We start from the raw sequence: 19,167 nt of genomic DNA on the forward strand, positions 1-19,167 counted from the left end.
ATATATAATAAAACATAAATTTGTAATTAAATGATATATAAAAATATTAACATAATTATTGAAAATTATAATGTAATTATATAAAAAAATTGAATTATCATTAATAGTTTTCTGTTGAAAATTAGAGTCTTCCATTGTATATAAATAGGTGTAAACTTCAATTTTATGAGTTAGTTTTATGAAGTTGAGTTAGACTTAAAGTATACTTCTCATATTTTTTTAAAAATTACATTTTCTTCGTAACCTACGACAAGAATTATTAAAATATTATTATCTAAGGATGTAAAATTAAATAAAAAATTTATAAAACCTTTACATAGTAATAAAAATTGTTTATATTTAACAAATAATTAAATATCCACACATTAATGATATTTATTGCTTAAATATAATAGGACACTTCACATAATTAGTTACTATTCTACAAATATATCAAAAAATATTTTTATATAATATTATTTATTGCATTTATTAAATATGTTACAGTGAATGTGATCTGAATTTTTAATATGTTTATATGAAGGATACTTGAACCTATTTAACCATTAATTGAAGCCCAAACTTAACAATAGCAGTTGCATCCAATAAATTTTAATGACATTTAAAAAAGAATTAAAAAAATTATATTACTAATTACTTATTCCATTCATATTAACGTACTTAATATGTTTTGATATAAGAATTTTTTTTATTTAACATTGATTGTAGTATTTCTAAAATATAGCTAATGCACTTATTGAATTAAAGTTAATGGTAAGTTACATACGCCTAAACTCGACGAAGTTGAATGTAATCAAATTTAATAAACATAATTATATTAAATAAATAATTAAATATTTTATATTAATGAGATACTAACTATTGAATGGATATTAATACTATACCTAATGCTATTAATTTCACTCTTTTAAATATTTTATTGAATTAATTATTTATTTATTGAATTTACGATATATATTTATTACATTTAAAAATTGCAATAATATTTATTAAATGTATAACTTTTAATCAGAATGTCTGTGTACATCTGTACAACTTTTTGTTAAAAAACGGATATTTACTTATTTAATAAAGCAGTAATAAATAAAATATTTTTTTAAAGTTATATAATTTAATTGATTTTGTAATGGTTTGTGTATACTTTTCTAAACTCAGTGTTATATAATTCTTTTATTACGATGGTATATATATATATATATATATATATTATTAAAATAATGAAAAAATAGATAAATATATATTTCATCAAACAGAAAATATTAATTTTTTCCTCTCCATTCATTCTAATAGGGTTAACGATCCATAACACCTTTTGTGTCTAAATAAGGATTTTTTTATTTTTTTTTAAGTTCATTTGGTCTTTATCTATCCGCCTTCCAAAACTCTAGTATTTTGGAAAAAATTTCATGGGCAACTTCCTACAGATCAGCATATCCAAAATAAGGGTTTGCATATGTGTTCTAATGCATTACATATTTGGAGTTGGGTTCGACAGATTTTTCTTACTTCTCATTTCTTTAATAAGGATGATCTTCTTTCTTTTATTAAGAGTGATGGTAGTCCTTTGATTAAATTGATTAAGCTTGTTGTGACAACCTTTTCTATATGGATTATATAGCGTATGAGGAATTATGCTAGATTTCAGGATAAGATTGAGGTTTCTAAGGCTATTTCGGTAATTAAAGATTTAACTTGTTTAGTGATAAATTCGTTTAAAGCTTTGATGAAGAATGATATGTTGGATTTCAACGTGATTAAGTTTTTTGGTATTAAGACTCGTAGTGGGAAAGTTCTTCGTCCTCTTTCTGTTATATGGGAATTTCCTTCATCAGGTTGGGTTAAAATTAACACTGATGGAATATCCTGATCTTGCTATTTGTGGAGGTATTTTTCATGGGAGTATGAGAGAATTTATTGGTGCTTTTTCAGAGTTTCTTGAAGTTCAGACTGTTTTGGTTGCTGAGTTTTATGGAGTTATACATGCTATGAAGGAAGCTCAAAAGATGAGACTTACTAATGTTTGACTTGAATGTGATTCTGTCTTGGTTTGTGCTGAGTTTACTGCTAAGACTAATGTTCTGTGGATTCGTAATCGATAAAATACTTGTCTTAATTATTGTGAGACAATCAGGTTTAGGGTTACTCATATTTTTCGTGAGGGGAATGCATGTGCTGATAAATTAGCTAATTTAGGATTTATTCATAGAGAATCATTTTATTGGTATAATAGACTTCCATTTAGTCTGTTATTAGAATTCTTTATGAATAGGTATAGTCTACTTATGTATCGATCGTTTTTGTTAACATGTAATTTTTGATCTAGTATCTTCATATTATTGTTTTTTTCTTTTTCTTTTTAATAATATTTTTTTCATGTGATGTGAGATGATTAAAAAAAAAAGTTTTTTTTTTATTAATCTTGCATAACAATTAATTTATTAATAAAGTATAAACACCTATCCTTACACGTGCACCTAAAACAACCCGCTAAAGACATTAATGTTACATCATGGTGAAAAATATTTATAAACAAATTTATCCAAACACCAACCAGTGCATGAAGGATAGAATGTTTCATCATCATGAACTGTATTCATTTCTCTCAGAAGTGATTCATCACAGTCTTCAAATCAACGCGTGGCACGTGTTTCAGGAATAAACTAGAAAATCCGCTAACAAATACATGTTCTATTTGTCTGTTTATTATTCCACCATGATCTGGATATTTTCAGGTACAAATATTATTTTTATTCTTTAATATTCACCTTATGTGTAGTTATTATGAAGATTGGATCCACTCACTAGTAATATATAATAAATTTCTGATGCTGTCAATTTATATAGTTTTGTCAAAAAGATGTTGTAATTATCATACTAGCTATCGTAACCCTCTCATCTAGAGTTTACAAGATGAATAAAAAGTATAGAAGAAAAATATTTTATTTTTCTTTGATTATATTTCTAAAATGCAATGGTTTTTTTAATATAGAAAGTGCTTTTACACGGGTATGTAACAAATGGTGTATTTTTCATATGTATTTTTATAATTTAAGATTATATAGAGACACTTTTTTATAATGAATTTAGAAACTATCATAACGTAAAAGTCTATGCATGCTCGATTACTTGGTTTCCATAGTTATTTGAAATGCATCTTTTAGTATGTCAATTTAGAAAGTTTAATAGTAATTTACATGTATTTTTTTAAAAATTTAAAAATTTGTTATGTTATCTCAGTCATAGATATTGTATTATAAATTTATAATAATTATAATTTTATTAAATTAATATATTATATAAATTTAAATAAATAACTTTTTAATTTTGTTGTATGTAAATTTTTTATTATGTAGGTTGTTTTTTACTGATAAGAATTACTTAATTTTAAAAAAAAAATTATTTAAAGGGTAAAATTGTAAGAAATTGGATTTTTTTTTTCAAATTCAAATTTCTAAATTTTTTAAAATTCAAATTTAAAATTTAAAATAAATAATTTAAAATTTTTTATATTTTAATATTATAAAAGATAAAATTGGAAAAAGAAATACAAATAATCCTTTATATATTATTATAGATGAGGTTGTTTTTTTATTAGCTTTTAAATGTGGTTATTGATTTTGCAAAAGTTGAGGTAAAGTCCACGATTGTAATATCTATTTTTTTAATAATTGAGTGGTATTTTTTTTTTCAATTTCTTTAAATAAAGAATGATGGAATTGCAAAGGTAGTCTGACTCTGAAATTATTAAGTGAGATAATAAATAGGTAATAATGGAAACCTTTTTTTATATTATTCTGAGTGAGGTTTTACTTGTGTCCATCTTAGAGATGAACTTTTATCTTCTTTAATCTTTCATTGGTCATTTTAAGTGTCATTAGTAGTGAACTTAAGATTTTCAACCATTTTATACTATATTCTTAGTGAACTTTTAGATCTTGAGAATGAATTAATATTATTTTTCATATTTGATTAATCATTTTATAGTATCATTCTATCCATGCTTAAGTGTTAACATCTTCAGATGTTGTCAGGCTATAATACCCATATAGGCTTCAATTACATCAAAACCCATCTTCTTACTTGCATCATTTGAAGGTTTATGAACACCAAAACTCTTTTAAATTGCATTTATATGAATATTGAATTTTAATTAATTTTATTACTTTTTAATAACAATGAAATTGTCTTCATCATGGAATAAAAAATGTTTAATGAAATTAAATACTAAGCGTATTTTAAGCGTATTTTGTACATTCACTATTTAAGAAAACAATATTTGAAAGTCAGTTTTTTTTTATACCAACCATTTAAAACACTAAAGTGGGGCTAAGCGATAAAACTCCCAGATGCTAGATTTAGGGTGTACGTTGAATCTTTAAAAGAAAATTTCGTTTTGCACCCCTACATTTTTCCTTCCTGTATCCCTTCATTTTTTGTAATATCTGAATTATCCTTGATAATTTTAGATGATTCTGGAATAAGTATTCTGTAAGCAAAAAGTGTTTTTAGAATATGGGTTCCGTAAGTAAAGTGTGTTTCCAAAATAAAATATTCTGAAGGTAAAAAATCATTTCAAAATATTTTTTCCACAACACATTTTTTTAATTTTCAGAATGATAAATCCGGAATTCATAAAATGTATTTAAGAAAGTATGTTTTGAAAATATTCTGAAAAGAGTAATCTGGAAGTGGTTTTTAAAAGGAGTAAAATGGTATTTTATGATAACAATGGGGTGCAGGAAGTCATTTGAGGGGTGCGGGGAGAAACACCCCTCTTTAAATTTCTTTAAATTGGAGATTTGACCCAAATCAAACTATAATTAGATCCAAATTAACCCAAATAAAACTTTAATTCGGCCCAAATTAACTTAAGATGCTTCTTGATTTGAACAAGGGGTTTGTACTGCTTTGAAGGTAGGTGCAAGTTTCTTTTCTAGACCCTGTTAAAACTTATGTAAAAAATTAAAATAAAATATAAGTTTATAGGTTTTTAATATTTTTTTAAAAAAAATTACATACTTAAATTGAACTTTAATAATATTCCTCAATATTATTTTAGGATATAAATATTTAAGTTTTTTTTTATATTTTTAATAAAAAGTTTAAAATAACATCTTAGACTTACCTGCAAGCTTTAGTTGGTTCCTTCAAAAGCAGTTGAAAATTGGCTTATGCCCGTATATCTTGCACCACCACAAATTAAGCAGTAAATTCTGCCTATTAACCTCACTGGGCCCCACCATTCTTCTCTGTCTCCATTGGAATTTTTATTAAAAAAATATGTATACAACTTTTTTATGAATTTAAAAATAAATATATAAATTAATAAATAAATTTAAAATTAAATAATATAAAAAATATTAAAATAATAGTATTAAGAGTTGTAGAGTGATTATATAAAAAATATAGATTATTAATGTATCATTTAATTAAAACATCCAACAAATTAATAATATATACTCTAGCTAGGAGCGTAATTACTAAGTAATTTTATTGTTGTTTTAGCTTTATTATCTAATATCAAAATAATTCATATTTTAGAATCTTATATTTTAATTAATATTTTCAAAAAAAATTTCAATGCAAACATTAAAGGTATTTTAGTCTAAATATAGTAACAATAATAATATTTTTTATTAATTATTTTTTTTAATTTATGTATATTAACCATAAACATTTAAAAACGTATAATATAAGAAAATTATTAAATAAAAACCATATTTAAAGATAAAAGATAATTAGTTGCTATAGTAATTAAATTACAAATAATTTTAGAGACAAAAAAATAATTAATTTTTGAATTAATTTCTATTATTGATAAGTAATTTTTAAATTGGTATCTAGTTAGCTACCAAGATTTTTTGTTATCAAATTTATAATATAAATAATTGGTAATTAATAAAAACTACTTTAGAAACCAATAATTTTTTTTAATCTCTAAAATACTATCTAATTTAATCAATTTAACAACTAATTATTTTTAATTTTGAAAATTTGTTTTTATTTGATGATTTTCTAGTGAATATTTTATTTTTTAAATTTAATCTAAAACAATTTAAAATAAATAGAAAACACATACTTCATAAAGATTTACAAATTGGTAAGAGTAAAAATATATTTTACATTAAAAATATTAAATGTTGAAAAAATATATGGTATTGAAAAATTGTAGCATGTGGGGTTGGTTTGTGAGCCGCCGGCAAAGAGAAGGGAAAGTGATAATGTGTTGCTTCACACAAAAGTAGTCCGTGAACAAATTTTGGCATCACTCTAACTTCCTTATGCCAAATATCACCATCCATAAAACCTAAAATAAATTATATAGAAATCAAATATTGGAATCGCTAAAAAAAGTTTAATTTCTATAAAATTTCTATTATATTATTAACTAATTAAAACTTAACAACCTTATTATATATGTATGTATATAATATTGGATTATAAGATATAAAAAAAACTACATTATGAATGAATTAACTATTTAAAAAAATATTTCTTTTCCTACAACAGTCTAACCATAATGCTAAGAATAAATTCAGGCAAAATCTTGTTACTATATACAAAATATATACTACTTGTCGTTAAAAAAACACATTATATATACATTGTTGTTATATATTGCAAAACGCATTTGTAACTCACCTACTATGTGGCATTTATTGTTATTTATTTTTGGCACTTCTAGTTAATAGCAGTTACTAATTTTATATAAGTGTCATTAGCAGAAACTGCCATTAATCTTTAATTACAATCAATGTTTAATAACAATCCGATAATGTTTTATTTAGAGTTTTACAATTATTCAAATTAAATATTTCATATTACAATTGTTAAAAACAAAAGAAAAAAAAATTCTACTATATAAGTTCACGTGAGGAGATGGACAATTGTAATATAGAACAATTCAGTGTCGATAGTCAACATATGATTAATTTAATAAAAGATTACTTCTTCTTTTCTTTTCAGGAGTTATAATATAAAACAATTCAATTATAAAAAAATTTATTTATTAATTTCTTTTTTGAAGGTTATGCATCAAATTTGTATCACACTGATTACAATTAAAAAAATTCATAATTTATAAATAAATATAATCTTGTTTTATAAATTGATTTTATACATTTGAGTTAGATTATTAAAGTTTACTTTTAATAACCAGAACCAAACAAGCACACCACCATTCTCAAATGACAAGTTTTTCTAGCAAAAATAAAAAGAAAATAATGCTTATTAAATTATAGAGTGAGAAATTTCTTCATATCATAGCTATATATATGTGTGTATTTGAGTATTACACATGGTGATTTGGAAACAATGACATAAAGACAACATTTGTTTCAATAAGGTCGTTCTCCTTCAACGTTGCCTGGTGGAGAATAACTGCAGATGACAAACATCCAACCGTTCTTACACTTAGCTCTTGCGCAGCCAAGATTAACAGAATCGCGCCACACGATCTGAGTATAATGGCCACACTCGTCATGAACACATTTATTGGACTTGTAATCATAGTATGGCTTCTCTGTGAGCCAGAATTTCACAGCATCTGAACCCTTCATTTCGCCGTACCCTTCTGCCAGATTCTCGCCGTAGGGTCCCATAGAGTGTTCAAGGTTGCAGTCAGGGATCCTCTTGTTCGCGTACCTTTGAGCATAGGCTTCCAGGGTGTGGTTCCACGAGATTGGACCAACGCCAACCTCCGCTCGAGCCTGGTTGTGCACCTCAACGTAGTCTTCAGGACTGTTCTGGGCTAGGCTCACTGTCACTGTAACCATGAGAAAAATGGGTAGATGCCATGGGGACATCGTCATTTTATTCCTCTCTCTTTTGTTTTCTTGTTTGTGTTTGGAGAATGAATGTGGTTGAAGTGGCTATTTATAGGAGAGTGGAGCACTTGAGGCCATACAAAGGAAATAAATCATCTTTTTTAATCCATTGGGTGAGGAGCCTAGTAAGATAAGATAAGGTTAATTGTAATTTTTTTTTATTTATTTGTTTTGAGATCCTATATTCACTAAATTAGATATTAAAACAATTTATAATATATAAGTGAGTGTAAACTTAATCTTATAATAAATTGAATTACGTTTAAATTTCACTTCTTAATACAATACTAGAATCATTTTGAATCTATCCTAGTAAGTGTTAAGGTCACTCGTTATTATACCATCCATAATATATAGTCTCACCTAGTTGATACGCTAACGTTTCTAATAACAACAATCATTTGTCATCACATGAAATATGTATTATTAAAAAAAAATACAAAAATACGAAGGGACTAGACCAAAACTCATTTGTTAACAAAAACGATACATAGACAGACTATACTTATTCATAAAGAATTCTAAGAACAAACAAGATGAAAGTTTATTATACCAATGAAAAAATTCTCTATGAATAAATCCTAAATTAGCCAACTTATCAGCACACACATTCTCTTCACGAACAATATGAGTAACCCTAAACCTAATTTTCCCACCGTAATTAAGACAATTATTTCATCGATTACGAAACATCCAAAGAACATTTTTTCTAGCAGTAAACGCACCACAAACCAAAGCAGAATCACATTCCAGCCAAACATTAGTAAGTCTCATCTTTTGAGTTTCCTCCATAACATGTATAACCCCATAAAATTCAGCAACAGAGCAGTCTGAACCGCAAGAAACGCAAAAAAAACTCCAATAAATTTTTTCATACTTCCATAAAAAATACGTCCACAAATAGCAAGACCAAGATATTCTCTAGCAACCCAGTCTCTTAGTTTTTATTAATAATTTTGAATTTTTTTTACAATTTTAATCCCTTAGTTTCTAAAATTAAATTAAAAACTAAAATTGGGAATTTTGTGAAATGTAAAGACGAGGGGAGTATCATTAAGTCTAGAGTGGTAAGCAAGTCATAAAATAATAGTTCAAGCTTTATGTTAAAATTGCATTTTCATCATATTATAAGTCTCATCTTAAATCTGACTTTAAATTGATTTTTTACAAAATTCAACCAAAATTTAATATTAAATTATAATGTAAAAATATTTATGTCATTAATTAATACATTTTCTTGAATACAAAAATTTGCAGTTAAAATCCTTTTTTTTATTGTTGGTATTCAATGATTTCAAATTTTTTTTAGTTCAACTATTTTAATTTAATACACAGTCAATATATGGTTTGCACACTATTGATTAATTAATAATCACCTAGACATATGGTTTAAAATTAATTATTTCAGAATCAGATTTATATATTTCAAATTTCAAATTCAATTACCAGTCAACCCAATTAAACCAAGTCAAGTCAAATATTTACTTAAATGATAAAATAAAGTTCCAATACATGATTGCCAATTACAGTATTGAAAAAAGTAACACATTATACAAGAGTTACAAGAAAATCAAATTTTCTCAATATTATTATATACAGTAGAACATTATTATTTAAGAATCAGCGAAAACACATGCATGACAATATTTGCGTATCTGTATTTTTTAATCATTATTATAAATTTATATTATAATATTTTAATTCATTATAATCTTCATATCTATATTTTTTAAATATATTACTATAAATTTATATGTAATATTATATTCTTACAAACTTATATATATTCGATATTTTTTAAGTATTATAATAAATTTTATATTTATTTAAAAAATTATATTAATTCGAATAAAATTAATATAATAATTATATATGATAAATTTATAAATATCATTATAAATTATAACATATATTTTTATACATATTTAACTTGACTTATTATTCTATTGATATATATATATATATATATATATATATATATATATTATAGTTTGGTGATAATTGTAGCAACTTCTAACACCTAATTTACATCTTGAATAGAATTTGAAAGTAGTTAATTTTGCATTTGGAATGTTGAATGATAAGATGTTGAGTTGTAGAGAGATAAAATTGAGTTGGAGTGTAAGCACAATTATGGATAATTTTTTCATGAACCAATACTCAAATGCTCTAATTTCACCACTTCACACAAAAGACATAAACATCACTCTCAATTTCAGTTTCCATCCATTTTTTCCTCACCCTCTTAGTCTTTTTCCTAGATTAGTAAAAACATTGATTAAAGCATTTAAAAAACTTGTTTTCATTCCATTATTTAAAATTAAGGAATACATTATCACGGTGAGAATTAAACACACTTGTGTATATATTTATTTTTGTTGCAGCTAAAATCGGTTTAATATCCGAAAATACATATTAATTAATTATATATTTTAACAAGATTAAAAATTTAGAAATATATATAACTTCAATACTTATTACTCACTTTATCACTCATATATTATAAATAAATAATAAAACATTGATTTACAATGTCGTATTTTTGTAATAATAAATTATTGTTATTTAAATGGAAGATCAAATGAAGATTGACATTTAGGATATCGTTCAGACTATCATTTAAAATAAATAATATTACTTAATTAAAAAATATAATTTGAAGGAGTCTTCTTAATTTTGTATAAAACATACTATTCATAATTTGTTGAGTTTTAAAAATTAATATCACTTAAATAAAAAACATAATTTATTTTTGAATGAGTTTCGTAATTCTGTATAAAACATATTATCTATAAAAAAAATATAAAATATAGTAAATATTAGTGTATATAAAAATTATTTACGTATTAATAAAGATAAGACTCTCTTACTTTTGTTTGGATCGAGGAGAGAATTAAAACTTCTTAAAACTCTAATATATTTTCAAAATTTTCACCAAAATTCATATTCAAACTTAAGTTTTATCGAATATATCACACTATAATAACTTCACCTTGCTTTGAAGAGATACTCTCATATAACTCTCCTATAACAAATATAAAACATTCATGATAAGAAGGGGTGCTCAAACCTCACCAGTACAACAGTTTTTAATAAATTGAATAGAATGATTTTAGGAAATGAAAAAAAAAATATTTACCTAATTATTTTTAAATATATTGCTAACTTTCAAAATATATTTTTTTATTTGTTCTCTTTTCTTTGTTGTAACATGAATGTGGCATACTCGATGAAATTTATGTATAAAATTCTAAAGATTTTATGAATGTGGCAACCATTTTTAACTGTAAAGGGATGCATGTGACTTTTATCTTTGACTTTTGTATTGATACTATTGAAAGTATGACTGAAACACATCAAAATCGATGACGGTATCACTAAATCTATGCATATAATTGATAAGTTCACATGTTATGAATCTGGCAATGATATGGGGAGATGATCCAACCCAACACTTCATATGCTTCTTCTCCATCAATTCTCACCATAAATTTCGGAACTCTTACATCGTTAATTATGGATAATGTCACATTTAGTGTGAACTTTCTTCTTCTCCTTTTGCTTTTGGACTATACTTTATCTTTGAGGCATATTATATTAACATGTATGAATCTTCATTCTTATACAACAATCATAAGTGTCAAAACATAAGAAGACATAAGTAACAACCACCCTCATCTTGTTACCAATAAAATTACTTAAATAAAATTTAATAAAATAACTTTTTTAATAAGTAAACAATTAAAAATATAAACCCTTTCAATTAGTATATTTTATAGTTATGCTGAATAACATATAACTCTTTGTTGTGATGATTAACTTAGATATAATTCATGGTCCGAGAAATTAAGATAAAGTTTATCAGTCTAAAAGCTAATTTTGTAAGCTAAAGTATTTTATTTACATGGAGTCGTTTCCCCATTTCTGGACTATTTTAACTTTTAAGCCTTCAGAGAAATCAATATTATGTATAAGAAAAAAAATTCAAAATTACTATTTTAATCATATAAATTTTTGGTTATCTAAAAACTACAAAGGTGTCATAAACCATCGGTAACAACTGTGGAGAAGAGTAAAAGTAGATAGACATGAAGAAGTTTTGGTGAAAAGAGAAACAAATATGGTTATCCCGTCATATACTATAGAAGAATGAAATAATACAGCTTCTGCTAATAAAGTAAAATTATCTGTAATGGCCATAAATGAGTCAATCAGTGAGTTTCCTAAAGGTACATACTTTACCGAAGCAGCAAAGAGAATTTGTGAACACAAAATATGTGGAACACTATGAAGACAAAAATAGTTTACAATGGGTTGGCAATAAAATACATAATAATTGAATCTAAAATATGTGGTCACCATGGGACTATAATTCAACAGAATATTTATGGAACTTTACCCTTCGGGTGCTCAAGATGGCCATCTCATCGGCATGGCTTGTGAGCATTACTTAAGTGGAGAACAAAAACAAGAGAGTGAAGTTTCAAGGGTAAGATTTGAGGTGAAAAACTTGGCATGCTGGCTTGTATGCCTTCTTCACTGAAGCCTGTTCAAACTTCTTTCCAGCAGTTTCATTTTCATCTAAACCAGTCTGAACAAAAAATCTTATCCACCAAGACGAGCTGCGCAATTTGGCCTTCATAAAAAGAACCAGAAGGGGAGAAGCTGAATTAATGACAATGCTTTGTTCTTTGCCAATACTTTTTAAAACTCTATCACTGACCAATAATTTGTTTTCCATGTTTTGGCCACACTGATTATTAAAAGCTTGTGACTGTTTTATGCCGGTTGAGTTGTTTTCTTTGTGTTGTTGAGGGATGCTTGATTTTGTAAGGACTTTAAGTGGTACGAATTCATGTTTTATTAATTTGACAGCTTGGTTGGGATTGTTTGTTTGGTTGGTAGATGTAGGCATTCTGTTGGGGTGTGGTTTGGTAGGGTAAGTGGTATGCCTTCACTATACTATGTATTAGGGTTGGTCCATCACTGAAGTGGAACATATTTATTTATTTTTTCTTACTGATAAAAAAAAACAAAACACTGATTATTATTTATGAACCTCAAAATGATTTGGTCATTATTCACTAACAAATATAAAGAAAGCGATTCATGAAGTAACTTAATACTTCCCAAGGTGCATATTCATTTTTTAAAAAACAATGTGAGCGTAATGTCAATTGTCACGTAAATTCATATTTATATTCCTCCAACAAGACTTCCCAATGCATTATAGTCATTTATCACTCTCTTTCTACTATCCAAGCTTCCTTTACTTCAATCTAGGACTACAATTTTCTATGTCCTATCTGTACTTTCTTTTGAGTCCTAATAAAAATATTTCTGTAACCTTTCCATCCAGTTATTTATACTAACTAACCAGCACCAATATAGATTTCTCCTATGTAGTGCCCCAAAAAAATGCAGAATGGGCAATTTTGCAATCAAGTTGATGGTGAAGATAAGTCATTAGCCTAGATTCCTATGTTGTCAAAAAAGCATCAAGTTCAATAAAATACAGTCACTTACTGGACGACCAAATTTGGCCACTTCTTCACCTCTAGTTCTCTGCTGACCTGGATAACCTATGCATGAAAATGAGATTCAGGAGAAAAAAAATCAGAAGTGAATCGATACTCAATTTTCTATCACAGCCAACATGAGTTGTTGTCTTGTGAATGATAAAAGTAAAAGAGCATGATTTGAAGACAATAAAAAACTGGTAAGATCATCAGTTTATCATGACTAGAATAGCCTAGGTCTTGGCAAATATGACCCTAATCAGCGAAATAAATATGCCAAAACAAATGCCTTAGACAAATCCAGATCTATATTAAGTTTCAATGTACCTGCAAAAATAACAACACCATCAGCCGATACCCTCGCCAACTCAGGCAGGGTTTTATTCAGGTATTTTGGAGATAAGTAATCCAATGCATCTGACACAAGGACCAGAGAAAATGACTTTGGTCGATAAGGTAGAGGAAACTTTATATCAGCCACTCGCACAATGCCCTTGTGTACAAGACTTTTACACTTAGCACCAACATCATCTAACTCATACGGTTCTATTCCCCAAGCCTCGGTATCCTCTTCTTCGAACAAACTAGATACCACAGAACAAGAGTCAGGGCCAACATGCAAAACCTTATGCATGCTGTCTCCATATGCTTTCTTCAAAATGGGCAATGCCTGTAGGACTTCCGATGAGCATGATGTACCACCTGCATATGAACACTTGAGCTGTTTAAATTCAAAAGAATTGCTTAAGATTTGAAATCTACAATTCTATATATTAAATGTCAATGAATGTGCTCATACTTATAGAACAAAAAGATGTTGATAATGTCTACCATTCCCATTATGATACCAGTATCGTATAGTTCCCAGTAAAAGTGTAAAAACCAGCCACAAGATATAATACAGTATCATCAACTAGTCAATTCTTTATTTTCTCATATCTTTAGGATAATAAACGGAAAAAACAAAATTTCTTGCCACTTGCTCTTTATTGATTTTTGTGTGGGAAAACGCCAAAATGGTTTGGCACCAATGAGTCATAAGCATTTCATATAAGAAAGTCAAGACACCACTTCCAACCCAAAACCTTAAGGCAATGGGTATGTGGGTCTTGTTTCTTATATACTACTCTTCAGCTTCATTCCTACTCAATAATGTGGGACAAATTCACACTTGAAATCTAACAGTTTTTTTTTCTCAATGCTGACAAGACTCACGTTTATACATTATCCACTTTTCTCTCTATAATGATAGACACCACCTCACTCCAGCCAGCCAAACCACGAGACACATTTCTGTGCTTGGCTTTACTGGGAACAACCACTGCAAAAATTGCAAGGCCTTTAGTTCCAGTATTGATCTGATCAAAATCATTCTTGGTAAAGCCCAAATAGTCGCAATTTCTCATGTTTGAGCATACACAGATATTATAAACACGGTCAATAAAACTATTTTAGTTGATGAGATTTGTAAACAGAAAATAGAAACAATTATCAATTTCACAATACAGATTTTAGAACATGAAAATGGATACAAATTTAAGGAAATGATAATTGAGCATGTTTCCAAAAAACAATAGAAGTTATTAATAGATTGAAGATCTGAAGGTAAAATACGATGCAAAATCTGATAATCCTATCTATAGTTCTATACTTGTATGTCGATAAGTATACGAAAACAAACAACAACTTTATAGTTTTAAACCAAACTATCCACCCTTAACCAAAGAGCAAGCTATGGGATGAAACCACGAGGTCAAAAATCAAAATGTGCATGTTTTAGGGAGACATACAAATGAATTGAAAAATAAAAGGAGACAAAGAAAGGAGTAAATAAATTAAAGGAAATGAATCATTTCATACATTCTTTACCGTAGTTTCATATAAACACACTCCTAAGCTGCCTTACACGGGAAATTCTACATGAGCAGAACAATTTCAAACATAAAACAGGATAAGGTTAGTTTTGTTTACCTTCAAGTTTACTAAAATCTTTGATATCACTGCTAACTCCACCTGCCATGTGACCAAACAAATCAAAGTCAATATCAGTATCAATAGAATTTTATAGCAAGTGCAAGTTCATGAAATAGAATATCTTCTTGTTAGTTTATTTATACAGTGATGTTAGCCACTTTTCTTTGTATTTTATACAAATATTTTCTCGCTAAAATTCATATTTGAGTTGACTGAATGATCAATGATAGGATGACTAGGATCCATGAGACTGGTATAATATGTATTAATCAACATGCTGATCTAACTTGTATGTGGTTGGTTTACAATGAAGACTTATCCGACATTAAAGCTCTTCACTGCATTTTTCAGGGTGATAGAGGAATTAAAACAGTTCCCTTAATGAGTTTGACTAATTCACCAAATCTGGTGGATAGAAATTCAAAGAAATCAATAAATTAGCCGAGTTCAGAAGAGGATTTGTGTTCTCTTCTAAACTTGACTAGCGTGCCCTTTTAGCTACCTCAAAATTCTTTCCAAATATGAATGTTTACAAAGAACTTTTCTTAATTTTTTACTTTTAAAGCATGACCTCCACAAAAGTCTACATATTTTTCCTCTAGCGCTCTCTGCTACTGCTTCAGCAACTTATTACATTTATATTCCACGTTTTTTTCTTCAGTTACATTTATATAAGACCACATTTTTCTTAATGACCAAAAGTCGCAATCCAAACTTAATATACCCTAGGAAGTTGTACAGTGATCAGGTCTAAAAGACTGTATCCAAAAAGTTCACTCTGATAGGTAGCTTGACATTTCAAACACAACATTTAGCGGACAAAAAATTTAAAATCCTTTAATTATTTTATTATAATTCTTTCTTTATGAGGGCTCCAGACTCAACTGAACAGATTGGTGACAAAGTACAAACCTGAACTGCTGTAACAATAACCAATCAACAGGATTGCACCCTGAAAATTTGTAAATGTCAATTTATTAAATACAATGTGTTGACATCAAGCAGTGACGAATATAATATAGTAAAATGAGAAAACTGTATATTGAGTTAGGAACAGGGGGAAGAAGAAGTAGAAAATACCACAGATGCAGGATCAGATTGGGGCACACATGGTGTATCAAACAGAAACAGAAACATTGCAATTTAAATCAAATGAAATCAGACTATTTTCATGTTAAGATACATATTTCAAAGAAAACATACCAGAATTACAAGCCCAATAGATAGGAGGGGAGAGTTTTGAGATTTAGACTGGATAGATGCCACAAATGGTATACTTCCATCATCAGCCAACCGACGTGAAGGATTTACTGGCCTCCTTGACATGATAATGAGCCTTCAGACCTACCACAAGTTATAGAAACAAGCTCGGTTGTGTGTTTCAAATAAGTAAAATTGTAAGTATCTGCTGCCTAAGCTGCTAGAGGGCAGCTTTTGTTGAGAAATAAATAATGTGTGTGAAACTAGATATTTATAGGTGGTCCAACAGAATTTAAGAAGTGAACTTTAACTTTATCTCAACTTTGCAAACCAACTTGTAAGGTGAGTTTTGCATCCGGTAATATGCTATGAATTGGCCTTATCTCAAGTCTATAAGGATCTCCAACATCTACTAATAGGATACAAGATATAACACACTTGCAGCATATCTCTACAGTTTTTCAGTTAAACCAATGCGGTGACCATAAGGAAACAGTATATTCTGCGGTGCCAAGTACCAAAGTTACACACAGAAAAATTCGCCTAACAATCCCATCAAACTCAGTACGGCAAAACTCTTTTTTAAAAGTTTCATATCACTTCCCATAGAACACTAAGCGTGTGAAGTTGTTAGTCCTACTTAACAAACACATCACTCATAACATAATTGATTCCAAAAAGCTCCAATCTTACAATGACTGAATACTCTACGCCTAAGCACAAATACACAGCACCAGTTTCAGAATATAAACAATGAAAGATGAACAAGTAAAAGCAAATCGATCCAGTGGAACTAAACCCAAAAAAGGGGTTAAGTAAAATGGAGTACAAGTACGAAACAGATCGAATTGAGTGAGTCATATACCTTGAGAATGTAGTAAAGAAAGAAAAATGATAAATGTTGAGTTGAGAATTAAAAGTGTGATCTTGTAGCACATAGAGTGCATGAAAAAGCAAAGTGGGGAAAAGGGAAAATTAGGAAAAGGGATTACCTAAGAATAGTGATGAGAAATGAAAGAGGGTAGATCCCTTCAGTGACCACCCAGATCTGTGCAGTGTGTTCTTCCTCTGTGCTGTGACTGAAAGAGACTCACAACTCAAAGCGGTGGATTCGGGTTCATGCATTAATATATTCTTCTTATTCCTATTTTATTCTATTTTATTTGTTTTTGGAATAAATTTTTGCTTTATTATTCATTATTTATTACTGTATTGATTTCCCTGTTGGGTTGGGTTAGTTATCTCTGCACTACCTTTCCAAACTTACTTTTTTTGGGTATATATATATATTCCAAAATTCCATTTGATATTTTTCGAATTAGAGGAAAATAAAAAACAAAATAAAATTTATGTATAAACTATTTTATAAATATTTATGACGCTTTAGTTTATTTTAAAGAAATTATCAATTACTTTACTGATTTTTAAAATATGCAGTTAATTTTTAAATGTAATCTATCTGGAATAAACGTTGATTTTTCACTTAAGTGAATCTAAACCATCAATTTTGTATTTTTGGTGGTAAAATGATAGACATTTTTTTATTAGAGAAAATGAAGTTTGAAGTGTTACTGAAGAGATAATATTGGGATATTTTATTGAATTGAAATAAGTGTAATAGTAGATCAGAAAAATGTGTTGGTTGATTTTGGGTCCTAATAATGAATGAATGGATCAAAGTTAATGTGAATGGGCCTCTCCAAGGAATTTCAGCTGATTGCGTGTCGAGGTGTGGTTGGGATAATTTTTTAAATAATATAAAAAAAGAAAAAGGAAATACACTTTTATTATATTTTAATCAAATAAAAATAATACCCACTTTGAATGCATTTTAAAAACATTTCCTTTTGATTTTTTTATAAAATATATCATGGGTTGTTTCTATTTCCACAAATATGGAAAATCAAATGCTACACTTAACACAAATTAAAAAAAAAAAAAACTAAACTTGTTTTAAAATAGAATAATAAAATAGGACGATTTAACTTAGAAAAAAGTAAAAACAAAAAACAAAAAACAAAACATTCTAGACACAAGTGAGTGGTCAAGCATTAAATGGATAGAAGAAAATGAGCTATATTAATGTTGTGTAATGTAAGATAATTCCTTATTAAATAAAAATTTGAAATTAGGAAATTATATTTCTTATATTTGATTTATCTTTTTTTTAAATATCAAGAAGACTAATTTTTAATAATGGTTTTTTTTTATCTAAGTTTCCATTATCATAAAAGACATGAAATTCTATTTATTCGAGTTGAAATAAAAAATAAATAAAAAAATATCACATGATCTCTATCTAATTATCTACAAAATGACATATAATTCTTTTGTTATCTACTTTTTGAAAAATATTCAATGTAGTGTTTCTGTATGATTCAATAACATTAAAATTAGATGATTAAATTGATTTTTTATAGAATTAAATTGAACATTTTTAAATTATGAAAATACAAGATTGAACAACTAAAATTAAATAGGAAGCAAAAGAATAATTATATATATAATCACAGCTATAATTCTTATACAATTCATAACTTGGTATACAAAGGTAATTTTTGTTAATCTAAGTATTGAATTACAATTTTATATATATTAATATTGTATGTATTTTGAATAATAATAAAAACTAATTATATGGTTGATAT

General features: G+C 27.3%; 2 protein-coding genes across 2 annotated transcripts; both read right to left on the reverse strand.

Moving 5' to 3' along the window:
* Positions 1–7,210: 7,210 nt before the first annotated feature.
* Positions 7,211–7,856, reverse strand: LOC137832710 (basic form of pathogenesis-related protein 1). Its single transcript, XM_068641016.2, has one exon. The coding sequence runs from the start codon at positions 7,809–7,811 to the stop codon at positions 7,338–7,340; it is 474 nt and encodes a 157-aa protein (XP_068497117.2). The 5' UTR covers positions 7,812–7,856; the 3' UTR covers positions 7,211–7,337.
* A 4,140-nt stretch (positions 7,857–11,996) lies between these two features.
* On the reverse strand, positions 11,997–17,651 carry LOC137832709 (putative pectin methylesterase CGR3). Its single transcript, XM_068641015.2, has 7 exons — positions 17,512–17,651; positions 16,523–16,663; positions 16,232–16,271; positions 15,317–15,358; positions 13,673–14,047; positions 13,353–13,408; positions 11,997–12,462 (listed from the first exon to the last, which is right to left on the reverse strand). Exons 2-7 carry the CDS (start codon positions 16,643–16,645, stop codon positions 12,310–12,312), a joined length of 789 nt encoding a protein of 262 aa, XP_068497116.1. The 5' UTR covers positions 16,646–16,663; positions 17,512–17,651; the 3' UTR covers positions 11,997–12,309.
* Positions 17,652–19,167: the final 1,516 nt, after the last annotated feature.

Source organism: Phaseolus vulgaris, chromosome 6 (genome assembly GCF_051622355.1).
Source record: "Phaseolus vulgaris cultivar YP4 chromosome 6, ASM5162235v1, whole genome shotgun sequence".
Taxonomy (NCBI): domain Eukaryota; kingdom Viridiplantae; phylum Streptophyta; class Magnoliopsida; order Fabales; family Fabaceae; genus Phaseolus; species Phaseolus vulgaris.